The 14,500-nt window shown below is 43.0% G+C and overlaps 1 protein-coding gene across 1 annotated transcript in view; it reads right to left on the bottom strand.

Moving 5' to 3' along the window:
• LOC124022835 (collagen alpha-1(XIX) chain-like) overlaps positions 1 to 12,294 on the bottom strand; it is a gene marked incomplete at its 3' end in the record, with an annotated part of 58,640 nt that extends 46,346 nt beyond the window's left edge. Inside the window, exons 1-4 of the mRNA XM_046337513.1 lie at positions 12,170 to 12,294; positions 10,949 to 11,078; positions 8,863 to 8,943; positions 7,526 to 7,625 (exon numbers count right to left, since the gene is read on the bottom strand). Of these exons, the coding sequence (XP_046193469.1) occupies positions 7,526 to 7,625; positions 8,863 to 8,943; positions 10,949 to 11,078; positions 12,170 to 12,196 (338 nt within the window). The remainder of the gene's footprint in view (positions 1 to 7,525; positions 7,626 to 8,862; positions 8,944 to 10,948; positions 11,079 to 12,169) is intronic.
• Between the last annotated feature and the right edge of the window lie 2,206 nt (positions 12,295 to 14,500).

The following is a 14,500-nucleotide window of genomic DNA, read 5'->3' as shown; positions in this document are numbered from 1 at the left end:
AGTGTGAACACAAGCACTTTCTTTCAAACTCAAAAGTGTGTGGGTGGAATAGAGAGAGAGAACAAAGAATAGAAAGAGAGAGTAGAGAGAGAGAACAAAGAATAGAAAGAGAGAATACAGAGAGCGAGAGAATAACCCCCGGTTGGAAACAATGAATTTGCAATTTCACTGATGTGTTCAGTGGTATCATAAGAGACAGAATATTGAGAGAGATAAAAAGAAAGTTAAAAAGAAAGATAGAAATTGTACTTACATTACAGGGTAGAATACAGTAACACACTGAGACTTACATTACAGGGTAGAATACTGTAACACACTGAGACTTACATTATAGGATAGATTGCAGTAACACACAGACTAATACTACAGGGTAGATTACAGTAACACACTGAGACTAACATTACAGGGTAGAATACAGTAACACACTGAGACTTACATTACAGGATAGACTACAGTAACACACTGAGACTTATATTCCAGGGCAGAATACAGTAACACACTGATACTAACATTACAGGGCATAATACAATAACATACTAAGACTAACATTACAGGGTAGAATACAGTAACACACTGAGACTTACATTACAGGATAGACTACAGTAACACACTGAGACTTATATTCCAGGGCATAATACAGTAACACACTGATACTAACATTACAGGGCATAATACAATAACATACTAAGACTAACATTACAGGGTAGAATACAGTAACACACATACTTATATCACAGGGCAGAATACAGTAACACACTAAGACTGACATTACAGGGTAGAATAGAGTAACACACTGAGACTTACATTACAGGGCAGAATACAATAACACACTGAGACCAACATTACAGGGTAGAATACAGTAACACACTGAGACTAACATTACAGGGTAGAATACAGTAACACACTGAGACTAACATTACAGAGTAAAATACAGTAACACACTGAAACTTACATTACAGGGCAGAATACAATAACACACTGAGACTAACATTACAGGGTAGAATACAGTAACACACTGAGACTAACATTACAGGGTAGAATAGAGAAACACACTGAGACTTACATTACAGGGCAGAATACAATAACACACTGAGACCAACATTACAGGGTAGAATACAGTAACACACTGAGACTAACATTACAGGGTAGAATACAGTAACACACTGAAACTTACATTACAGGGCAGAATACAATAACAAACTGAGACTAACATTACAGGGTAGAATACAGTAACACACTGAGACTAACATTACAGGGTAAAATACAGTAACACACTGAAACTTACATTACAGGGCAGAATACAATAACACACTGAGACTAACATTACAGGGTAGAATACAGTAACACACTGAGACTAACATTACAGGGTAGAATAGAGAAACACAGAAACACACTGAGACTTACATTACAGGGCAGAATACAATAACACACTGAGACCAACATTACAGGGTAGAATACAGTAACACACTGAGGCTAACATTACAGGGTAGATTACAGTAACACACTGAGACTTACATTACAGGGTAGAATACAGTAACACACTGAGACTTACATTACAGGGTAGAATACAGTAACACACATACTTATATTACAGGGCAGAATACAGTAACACACTGAGACTTACATTACAGGGTAGAATACAGTAACACACATACTTATATTACAGGGCAGAATACAGTAACACACATACTTATATTACAGGGCAGAATACAGTAACACACTAAGACTAACATTACATGGCAGAATACTGTAACACACTGAGACTTACATTACAGGGTAGAATACAGTAACACACAAACTTATATTACAGGGCAGAATACAGTAACACACTAAGACTAACATTACAGGGCAGAATACAGTAACACACTGAGACTTACATTACAGGGTAGAAGATACAGTAACACACATACTTATATTACAGGGCAGAATACAGTAACACACTAAGACTAACATTACAGGGCAGAATACAGTAACACAGTGAGACTTACACTACAGATACACACAGATATAGAAATGGAACAACTCCAAACCCACTCATGAATAGACAACAACACAACCATCCAGTAGCACCATCCATAACTCACTGACATAGCACCAACATACAAAATAGTGTGTGCACCACAGACAGACAGACAGACAGACAGACAGACAGACAGACAGACAGACAGACAGACAGACAGACAGACAGACAGACAGACAGACAGACAGACAGACAGACAGACAGACAGACAGACAGACAGACAGCACCACAGACAGACAGCACCACAGACAGATAGCACCATAGACAGATAGCACCATAAACAGACAGACAGACAGACAGACAGACAGACAGACAGACAGACAGACAGACAGACAGACAGACAGACAGACAGACAGACAGACAGACAGACAGACAGACAGACAGACAGACAGACAGACAGACAGACAGACAGACAGACAGACAGACAGACAGACGTGGTACTTGATTTCATTTTGATTTCACACTCCAGAACCTGTCATTGAGCTTGGCATACAGACACAATGTACAATCACACAATCAGTCCACTAAGAGAGGAAAGATCCCTCCATCTCTGTGGAACAGTATTAATCACACAATCAGTCCACTAAGAGAGGAGAGATCCCTCCATCTCTGTGGAACAGTATTAATCACACAATCAGTCCACTAAGAGAGGAGAGATCCCTCCATCTCTGTGGAACAGTATTAATCACACAATCAGTCCACTAAGAGAGGAGAGATCCTACTCTGGGTAAGAGTATCAGTTTGGCCTGGGAGCTGCCAGATGGACAGAACATTAACCAGGCCCAGAAAGTCGAGCCCCTCTGCTTTTCCTGAGTGAAGAGAGAGATGTTTGGAGGTTGTGGTGGTAGGGGGAAGGAAAGGGAGGGGGGGAGGAGGGGAGGAAGGAAAGGGGAGGAGGAAGGAAAGGGGAGAAAGGGGAGGTCCTCTGCACCTCATGGTGTCCCCCCTACCTCCTTCTCAAGTCCCCCTCCACCGGACCTCCCAGCTGACAGGCAACATCACCTGTCAAAGTACTCAGATAATTGGATGAATGCGGTGTCTCGCCCTCTCTCTCCCCCTCACACACTCTCTCTTCCCCTCTCTCTCCCCTCTCACACACACTCTCTTCCCTCTCCCTTCTCTCTTCCCCCTCTCACACACACTCTCTTCCCTCTCCCTTCTCTCTCCCCCTCTCACACACACTCTCTTCCCTCTCCCTTCTCTCTCCCCCCTCTCACACACACTCTCTTCCCTCTCCCTTCTCTCTTCCCCCTCTCACACACACTCTCTTCCCTCTCCCTTCTCTCTCTCCCCCTCTCACACACACTCTTCCCTCTCCCTTCTCCCTCTCCCCCTCTCACACACACTCTCTTCCCTCTCCCTTCTCTCTCTCCCCCTCTCACACACACTCTCTTCCCTCTCCCTTCTCTCTCTCCCCTCTCACACACACTCTCTTCCCTCTCCCTTCTCCCTCTCCCCCTCTCACACACACTCTCTTCCCTCTCCCTTCTCTTCCCCCTCTTTCTCACCCCATCTCCCCTCTCAAACACACTCTCTCTTCCCTCTCCCTTCTCTCTTCCCCCTCTTTCTCACCCCCTCTCCCCTCTCACACTCTCCCTTCCCTCTCCCTTCTCTCTCCCCCTCTCACACTCTCCCTTCCCTCTCCCTTCTCTCTTCCCCCTCTTTCTCACCCCCTCACACACTCTCTTCCCTCTCCCTTCTCTCTTCTCCCTCTTTCTCACCCCCTCTCACACACTCTCTCTTCCCTCTCCCTTTTCTCTTCCCCTCTTTCTCACCCCTCTCCCCTCTCACACACACTCTCCCTTCCCTCTCCCTTCTCTCTCCCCCTCTCACACACACTCTCTTCCCTCTCCCTTCTCTCTTCCCCCTCTTTCTCACCCCTCTCACACACTCTCTCTTCCCTCTCCTTCTCTCTTCCCCTCTCTTTCTCACCCCTCTCCCCCTCAAACACACTCTCCCTTCCCTCTCCCTTTTCTCTTTTTCCCCCTCTTTCTCACCCCCTCTCCCCTCTCACACACTCTCTTCCCTCTCCCTTCTCTCTTCCCCTCTTTCTCACCCCCTCTCCCCCTCTCACACACACTCTCTCTTCCCTCTCTTCCCCTCTTTCTCACCCCCTCTCGCCCTCAATATATATATATATACCACAGTAGCATCATATACCTGTATATATACAGGTATAGGGTAGCCTAGTGGTTAGAGAGTTGGACTAGTAACCGGAAGGTTGCAAGTTCAAATCCCCGAGCTGACAAGGTACAAATCTGTCGTTCTGCCCCTGAACAGGCAGTTAACCCACTGTTCCTAGGCCGTCATTGAAAATAAGAATTTGTTCTTAACTGACTTGCCTAGTAAAATAAAGGTTAAAAAAAACTTTAAAAAACAAACCTACAACTCTGGTGTTGCAAGCACCACACTCTACCAACTCACCGAGCAGAGCAAGTAGAAGTGAAGAAGAGTCCTACACTCCAATGTTCAGTACAGGTTAACCCTCAGAGGGGTGTAGGGGAGAGCCCAAACATAAAGTAGGAATTCATATACCTGTACATATACCACAGTAGCATCATATACCTGTATATATACCACAGTAGCATCATATACCTGTATATATACCACAGTAGCATCATATACCTGTATATATACCACAGTAGAATCATATACCTGTATATATACCACAGTAGAATCATATACCTGTATATATACCACAGTAGAATCATATACCTGTATATATACCACAGTAGCATCATATACCTGTATATATACCACGGTAGCATCATATACCACAGTAGCATCATATACCTGTATATATACCACAGTAGCATCATATACCTGTATATATACCACGGTAGCATCATATACCTGTATATATACCACAGTAGCATCATATACCTGTATATATACCACAGTAGCATCATATACCTGTATATATACCACAGTAGCATCATATACCTGTATATATACCACGGTAGCATATCACATGACCAGGTCTCTACACATACAAATCATTTACAGGTGTGACACTGTTTCCCCCCCTGCTGTTGACCTTAAATCAATATCACTTAGTCCTTCATCTCTAGACAATCTATTAAAATGGCTATTCAAAAAACCCTGTGCCGTAAACATCACCGGGAGGCCATACATACATAGCAGGGTAGTCCCAAATGGTACTCTATTCCGTATATAGTGCACTACCTTTGCCCGGGTCTGTAGGTAACACGGTGCTGTTTGGGACGCACCCTTTCAAGCTATAGCCACCAGCGGTGGCTATCTTTACCCTTGAGTAAAAAAATGGTCCTCCCTCAAATCAGAATGTATATCAATATTCTGTACAAATTATTCTACACGTCTTGCAGTAGCGTAGTCCATCTCGGTTTGCCCTTGTTAACCAAAGCACAGGGAATTATCTGTGTAGGCTGATTCAGGGTTCACCCCATGTCTCTCTCTCTCTCCCTCCCTCTCTTTCAGCTATCTCTTTCTGGTATCTCTCTCTTTCTTTCTGGTCTCTCTCTCTTTCTTTCTGGTCTCTCTCTGGTCTCTCTTTCTCTCTTTCTGGTCTCCCCCTCTCTGTTCTCTCTCTTTCTGGTTTCTCTCTCTCTCTCTATTGCATATCTTTCTCTCTCTCCCTGATCTCTCTCTCTCTCTCTCTCTGGTCTACCTCTTTCTGGTCTCTCTCTTTCTGGTCTCTCTCTTTCTGGCCACTCTCTCTTTCTAGTCTCGCTATCTCTGGTCTCTCTCTCTCTGGTATATCTCTCTCTCTCTCTTTCTGGTCTCTCTCTTTCTGTCTCTCTCTGTTCTCTCTCTCTGGTATCTCTTTCTGGTCTCTCTCTTTCTTTCTCTCTGGTCTCTCTCTCTCTCTCTCTCTCTCTCTCTCTCTCTCTCTCTCTCTCTCTGGTATCTCTTTCTGTCTCTCTGGTCTCTCTCTCTCTCTGGTCTCTCTTTTTCTGGTCTCTCTCTTTGGTATACTTTCTGTCTCTCTCTGTTCTCTCTCTCTGTCTGGTCTCTCTTATTCTGGTCTCTCTCTCTTTCTGATCTCTCTCTCTTGATGACACGAGATGTCATCCTGCAGTGAGCCAGCGTGGAACCTCAGTTTATTCCACATATCAGCTGAACAGGAGGAGGCAAACCTACACCCTGAGAAAATATTTGTTTGCTGCAACGGAAATCCGATATCATCCTGGCTTGTTTTCAAATCCCAGGCCAGTCCAGGCGGTCTATGCCATGTGGGGGACTGATTTATGTGAGTGAGTTTGTCCATTTAATAGATGGATAAACTCTCTAAACAACTCTGTGAATGTTGTGCAGTATGTCTCTCCTTCAGAGTCTATAGAGATCCATTGGAACAAGCTGGACAAACAGAACCGAATCAGGTGGTTCGCTTGAGGTATTATCTCTCATGATAGACTATAAACCCCAGCACGTCCATGACCTCACCTCTGGTTCTCACATAATACAAACCACCTAAATATATTTATCTTTGACTTACAGTAGCTCAAGTAAAGCACAATGCATCCATTAGTATAACCACTAGTACACTTAATGTAGTAAAAGTCCATTAGTCCATTCATGTAAGCCTACTCTCGTGTCTCTATAGTATATTTCCTAAAGCCAGAGCCTGTTTCAACAAAGTGTTCAGTCACACAGCCTCTACTCTGACTGGCAATTCCAATTATCTCAAGTAAAGAACACTACGCGGCCATTAGCTTGATCATTAGTACACAACCTACAGATGTTGGATCTTAACTTGACCACCCTGTTGCAGGAGAACTAGAACGTGTAGTGCATTTGATATTTTAAAAGGATTCTGAAGTTTGAAATTTCCACTTTGAAATTTCAGACTTGATTCTTTATCACAAAAATGTATCAACCCCTAAAAAGCATCCATTCATTATAATCCACAATATAATGATTCAGATGTTCCTGTTGGTGCAGGATTCTTCTCCTACTGTAGCAAACTGCCTCAAATTAAGATCCTACACCTGTGCTGTACTTTATGCTGTTAAGCCAGAGCTTAATGGAAACCAACTCCAACAGAGCACAGCCACATGGCCTGAGGGATCAGGACTTCAGTCAATTCCAAAACAAAGCAACATGATCACACACTGACTGACAGACTCGTACAGTAACTAGTGCCCAAATAGACCTGGCCAGACTACCCTCTAGTCACACCCAAGATGTCCCTGACCCAGCAGGCCCATCTCAACTCACTCTGTGTACGATGTCTCCCTCTTCTAGCTATCAGTGAGCAGTTCGTTTCAATGAAAGGAGAGGGAACAGAGGAAACACACAGACTTGACGCTCAGCGACTAGAGAGATAACGGCCATTTCATGGATACTAGCAAGCTTTGGCGAACAACAAAACTGCTGTCATGCATACTGTTTGAAGGATACACCCGTGAGGGGAGATCTGAATGACTCGATCTGTCATTATCTCAACAAGTGTGAGGCCAGAGTAATGAAACTACCCCCCAGTCACACCCAAGTATCCCCCTGGCCCAGCCTGGCACTACTCACTCTGTTGGCTTGATGAGGGGGCTGCTCCCCAGCCGGAATGATGGCCGCTTCTCTGTCAATGCCCCCTTTCTCAGGAGAAACTTTTCTGTCAGATCAAAACCTGAAAGAAAAGAGACAACAGGACGAGAAGAGCTGGTTTAAACTCAGGAAGTCGGCTTCACTGACATAGATTCAGCCTCGTCCTGAGCTGGAATAAAAACACTTTCTATGGAGATGATCTGTGCTCAGCAAACTGGCACTGGGTGTTACAAGGTGTTGTTTTAAACTCCAGTGCGGTGATCCAACAATATGGATTGAGTCTGTACTTTCTAGATTTACATCAAACTCCTGTCCAGTTTGATCCATTCCTATGGTACAATATAGTTCATTTATGCATAATTACTTCAAAGACAATAGATTTGACCATCAGTGCTGCCTCAAACCAATTGGTGCACGTCTGTTAGCGCAGAGTTACAGAGTATTTCTGTTCTGTGTTACATAACCTGTGGACATATTCATGTTTTTCACGACACGTCTGAGACATGAACGTTATTACCCCCCTGGATCAGAGACAAACAGATTTGTGCGTCCTAAATGGCACCATATTCTCAATATAGTGCACTACTTTTGACCAGAGCCCTATGAGACCTATGAGCCCTGTTCAAAATTAGTGCTGTCATGTTTTGTCATATATTGTCATGTCTTGTCTTTGTGCTTTCCCTTCTGTTCGTTTCCCCCTGCTGGTCTTATTAGGTTCGTTCCCTCTTTCTATCCCTCTCTCTCCCCCTCCCTCTCTCTCTCTCTCTCTCTCTCTCTCTCTCTCTATTGTTCCGTTCCTGCTCCCAGCTGTTCCTCATTCTCCTAACTCACTCATTTAGTCTTTTCACACCTGTCCCCTATTTTGCCCTCTGATTAGAGTCCCTATTTCTCCCCTTGTTTTCCGCTTCTGTCCTTGTCGGATCCTTGTATGATGTTCGCTGTTCTGTGTCCTTGTTTCGCCCTGTCGTGATTTACCCTTCTTCATATGCTGCGTGTAAGCAGGTGTCAGTGACAGCTACGACCGGTGCCTTCCCGAAGCAACCTGCAGTCAATGGTCGAGTCTCCAGTCTGTCCTCGTTACTACGAGTGGATTTAAGTTTTTCCTGTTTTGTTTTCTTCTTGAGTTTTCCAGGATTATTACTTTTGCCATATACTGGAATAAAGACTCTGTTTTCGCTAAGTCGCTTTTGGGTCCTCATTCACCTGCATAACAAGTGCACTATATTGTGAATAGGGTGCCATTTGGTATGTAACCATTGAGAGAGAGATGGATTTATTTCAATTGAGGAACTTGTACACCATAACACTGTAATTCTTACCGGTGAATTCTGGCTGTGGACCATTTAAACTGTAGGAAAACAGGTCCTTGTCTACTTTCAATGGAGGACATCTAGAGTTGTCTAGAAAAGAGGGATAACATCATCAGCCATACAAGGTTCATATTCATGGAAGTAAAAATGAAGATGCAGACAGCAAACAAGTGCAGAATACCTTCTCAACACTTCAGTCATCAAAGACGAAAACGTTGAGATCTGATGTCTGACAGCGAGATTGAGGACTTGGCACATAACCATTGGTTGATGTGCACAGCAGGACTGCAATATAGTAGTTAGCCTGTGAGGTGACCAGTGTCTTTCCATGTGGAGGGGCACTTCAGTCACTCACCACATCAGTGGTTGTTAGTCATCACTATCCACCCATTCATTAAGATGCACTCCGCGTCCCCAATGGTACCCTATTCCTTATATAGTGCACTACTTTTGACCAGTGCCCTATGGGGAACAGGGTGCCATTTGGGCCGCAGCCTCACACAGCCCAGACAGGGATGTAGAAGTGTGGTTAATTAGAGGTGGTGAAAGAGACCTAACTATAACAGGGCTCAACTTTGACCCTTTTTCTATTGAGCCATATTTCCTCTTGGAGACTGGGGCATGGCTTCGGGGTCGTGGAGCAAAACGTTTCACAACGTCGTGCAATGGAAAACACGAACAGGTGTTTCTTATTAGACAAGTTCAAATAATAACACTTCCCAGTTTGTCTTTTTGGGATGGTTTTCTTCAGTTTCGTGCCAACTGAACATGACCCAGACCGTATACTGTAGCTAAAACTGCAAACAAATGACTTGCCATGTTCCTGTTGGCAAAATCTGACCATGATCATCTACTGTGACAACACCAATGTTAGCCCAACATTATTGGAAGGGCATGCTAGTACCACTCAAAAGTCAACTCAAACAGGTAGCAACAACCTGTAATGTAGTTATCTTTTAGCTATATGTATTTCAAGGGATGTAAACAATACTGCCTGTTTCAGACAATATCTTGAGCACAGCCACATAGCCTAGCCTAGAGCGTGCTATGAAATATAAATTCCAAAACTGTGTGTACCACATAGCTCCCAAAATGTCTTCCCACTGTAAACTAAGCCTAAGGAGAGTGTCTGTGAGATCAAAGTCATCTTGGTGTTGGTGACAGTGTCCTTACATGCCACAGGAGGTTGGTGGCTCATTGGTAGCCTAGCGGTTAGAGCGTTGAGCCAGTAACTGAAAGTCACTAGTTCAAATACCCATGCCGACAAGGGGAAAAATATGCCGATGTGCCCTTGAGCAAGGCACTGATCCATAATTTGCTCCAAGGGCGCCGTATTACTATGCCAGACCCTGTAAAACAACACATTTCACCGGACCTACCTGGTGTATGTGACAATAAAACATGTTATTTTGTTATGGAATGGTATCTAACTCATCAATCACAGGGTTTCCATGTGTTTGGTACCATTCCATTCACTCCATTCCAGCCATTATTATGGTCTGTCCTCCCCTCAGCAGCCTCCTGTGTTAGATACATACCTATTCTTTCGTTCACTGCCATTCCATTCACTCCATTCCAGACATTATTATGGTCTGTCCTCCCCTCAGCAGCCTCCTGTGTTAGATACATACCTATTCTTTCGTTCACTGCCATTCCATTCACTCCATTCCAGACATTATTATGGTCTGTCCTCCCCTCAGCAGCCTCCTGTGTTAGATACATACCTATTCTTTCGTTCACTGCCATTCCATTCCTCCATTCCAGACATTATTATGGTCTGTCCTCCCCTCAGCAGCCTCCTGTGTTAGATACATACCTATTCTTTCGTTCAATGCCATTCCATTCACTCCATTCCAGACATTATTATGGTCTGTCCTCCCCTCAGCAGCCTCCTGTGTTAGATACATACCTATTCTTTCGTTCAATGCCATTCCATTCACTCCATTCCAGACATTATTATGGTCTGTCCTCCCCTCAGCAGCCTCCTGTGTTAGATACATACCTATTCTTTCGTTCACTGCCATTCCATTCACTCCATTCCAGACATTATTATGGTCTGTCCTCCCCTCAGCAGCCTCCTGTGTTAGATACATACCTATTCTTTCGTTCAATGCCATTCCAACAGTGCAGGGAATGGTATGTGCGATCCAGAGGAAAGCTGCCCATTTTAGCAAGCAACTCATGTCTTGTCTTCTCTGATGCAAGAGAAAATACTCCTTCAAAACCTAAAATAAAACACAAGTTAGTTATTCAAATAGTACGCCTACATCTTACAGTAAAATATGAATGAATTCCATACATTTGTTTTGAAATTAATTATATTAATGAAGTATGTGAAGTATTAGTAATCTATTACACAGAAAACTGTAAAATGAGATGCGCCTTTTCTACCCCCTAACGAAAAGTGTGTACTGCAAATGTAATGTGTGTCGTATCACAGTTGAAAATAACCAATGCTCCGCTGCAGACCTCAACTGAAGGCGTGAGAGCAAGGTGCGACAGGTCCACTGCAAGAGTTGCTGCGTTATTATGGCGCAATCAGATCACCAGGAAAATAGGCTAAACAGAAGAGTCACACTTTGTAGGCTATACCAAACTGAAACCAATAGAATGGGGTCGGCTATGTAGAACTAGTCTAAATAATGAATTTGAACCTGAACATAACTGTCCCGGGTCAGTATGACACAGATCACGTTCATAGTGAGATGAGATCACGCGCACGATGCCAACTGACAAAATACAACTTCGATGGAGAGATGCCAAATTCCTCAAACGTGCCAAATCTCACAATTCAAACCAGTGATAATGTCTGTCGGACATTGAAAAGCGCCACAGCTGCAACTCAGATTGTTTGGAACTAGCGGACGAGACATTCCGTGATAGTCTATTCCATTTATGCGATATTCATATTTTCACATTTTCAAGGCTCCTCAATCATTAGATATACTTACCAAATTACGCGTAATTATGCATTCCGTTCACTGCAGCCTAATACGGTTCTTGCGAGCATATGGGCAAACTGCATGCTACACAAGTGTTACACACAGTATAGCCTATTTACACGAACATAACGGAATGTTCATACATCATTTCGAGTGACTGAAGCCGTCCCGTCAAGACAGACAAGTTCCAGAACATGAACTAAAGCTGTGCGCAAAACCACTAAAGTGCCAAACTACGACAAGGCTCGACGCACGAACCAAGGACCCCTACTTATAAGTTCGTATCGATACATGGCATTACAGAGGAGGATTTCAAGCAGCCATTATTATTCAACCTGTAAATTATGAATATCAAACCAAACCGGTCTACTTACAATTGGTGAGAAAGTTTCCTCCAGCATAAAAACGCATCAATCCATGAACGTTTATGAACGCATGTTTGGAAAAATAGTCGGTAGCTATTCCAAAGTACACTTGTAAAGAAATAAAAGTGAGAATGGGATCTCTTACTAGATCCTCGTGTCCTTATTAGTCGCACCGACGGACTGACCCTCCCACTCTCTCATTAGGCTACTGGAATGCATGGAGGACCCCAAGTCCGCCACCGGTGGAGGCATTACAATGGAAACGCTCCACAATTTGGATGAGAAAACAATATTTATGAATGAGAAAATAATTGATTTAGTTATGAGATTATTGTTGTTTGACTGAGAACATCACATACAGTAGTACATCATTCATGTGAAATAAACTGGTGCTCATATTATGTAATGAGTAATTCAATTATTTTCATTATTTTTCTTCCATCCACACTGTGTTAAATTAGAATTTGGAGCCAAACATTTCCAATGCCAACAATAATGTCCATAATGTATGGATTAAATATTGATTTATTGATCGAGAACATGAACTGGTGATGAAATACAGTACTTTGCTAGCTATAATCTCCAACTCAATGTTGCCTGATAGTCAATATTATGGGTTTTCTTGGTGAGTTTGATCACCACCTTGAATTGTACCTAGGCTTTGCTAGATAGTTCCATAGGAGTTGGTGTCTATTTGGTGTCTATTTTAGTCTCAGATTCACAACTGATCTGAGAATGAAGAAAAGCCTGTGATACCTTTTCATCTGCAGGCACCCCATTGACCCCATACAACTTCAACACATTCTGTAAAATACATAACGAGTGAGTACAGAGATTATGCTAACTGCATGATAAATATATGATGGAAAAACTACATGGAATACCTGAAAACTATATTGTTAAATCTAAACTGGTATTTTATTCCTTCTCTCCAGTCTCCACCATAGCTATTGGTAAAGAAGATATTAAATATTCAAAGAGCTATTCATAGTCAATATTATGGGTTTTCTTGGTGAGTTTGATCACCACCTTGAATTGTACCTAGGCTTTGCTAGATAGTTCCATAGGAGTTGTGGTCTATTTTAGTCTCAGACTCAAATGCCACAACAGAATGTTTTGCAATCTCCTTGAGGATGGGGCTAAAGGGCTCATGTAGAGTTTTACACCAAGTTAGAATGAGCCCTATGGTGCTGAAGGGCCCATGTAGAGTTTTACACCAAGTTAGAATGAACCCTAATGGTGCTGAAGGGCCCATGTAGAGTTTTCCACCAAGTTAGAATGAGCCCTATGGTGCTGAAGGGCTCATGTAGAGTTTTACACCAAGTTAGAATTAACTATGGTGCTTGAAATGTCTATCCAAAATCTTTTCACAAGGAACATATGGAATAGTTATTTAAGATATATCTTGAATATATGCTGAACAAAAATATAAACGCAACATATAACAATACCAACGATTTTTCTGAGTCACAGTCCATATAAGGAAATCATTCAATTGAAAAAAATTATTAGAGCCTAATCTGTGGATTTCACATAACTGGGCAGAGGCGCAGTCATGGGTGGGCCTGGGAGGGCACAGGCCCACCTACTGGGGAGCCAGGTTCACCCACTGGGGAGCCAGGTTCACCCACTGGGGAGCCAGGTTCACCCACTGAGGAGCCAGGTTCACCCACTGGGGAGACAGGTTCACCCACTGGGGAGCCAGGTTCACCCACTGAGGAGCCAGGTTCACCCACTGAGGAGCCAGGTTCACCCACTGGGGAGACAGGTTCACCCACTGGGGAGCCAGGCCCAGCCAATCAAAATGAGTTTTCCCCCACAAAAAGCCTTTATTACAGACAGAAATACTCCTCAGTTTCATTCTCTAAAATGAGGTTGGAGGCGGCCCATGGTAGAGAAATTAACATTCACTTATCTGGCAATAGCTCTGGTGGACATTCCTGAAGTCAGCACGCCAATTGCACACTCCCTCAAAACTTGAGATGTCTGTGGCATTGTGTTATGTGACAAAATTGTATATTTTAGAGTAGCCTTTTGTCTCCAGCACAAGGTGCACCTGTGTAATGATTATGCTGTTTAATCTGCTTCTTGATATGCCACATGTCAGTTGGATAGATTATCTTGGAAAAAAGATAAATGCTCACTAGCCAGAATGTAAACAAATGTGTGCACAAAATTAGAGAGAAATAAGCTTTTTTTTGCGTATGGAACATTTCTGGGATCTTTTATTTCAGTTCATGAAACATGGGAACAACACTTTACATGTTGTGTTTGATATTTTTGTTCAGTGTAGTTTGAAAATAATAAGTAGGCCTATCTTTATTCTGAGATATTGTCAGA

This window comes from Oncorhynchus gorbuscha, unplaced genomic scaffold (genome assembly GCF_021184085.1).
Source record: "Oncorhynchus gorbuscha isolate QuinsamMale2020 ecotype Even-year unplaced genomic scaffold, OgorEven_v1.0 Un_scaffold_1446, whole genome shotgun sequence".
Lineage (NCBI taxonomy): Eukaryota > Metazoa > Chordata > Actinopteri > Salmoniformes > Salmonidae > Oncorhynchus > Oncorhynchus gorbuscha.
The sequence above is the reverse complement of the archived record's forward strand: the minus strand, read 5'-3'. Positions and strand labels throughout refer to the sequence as shown.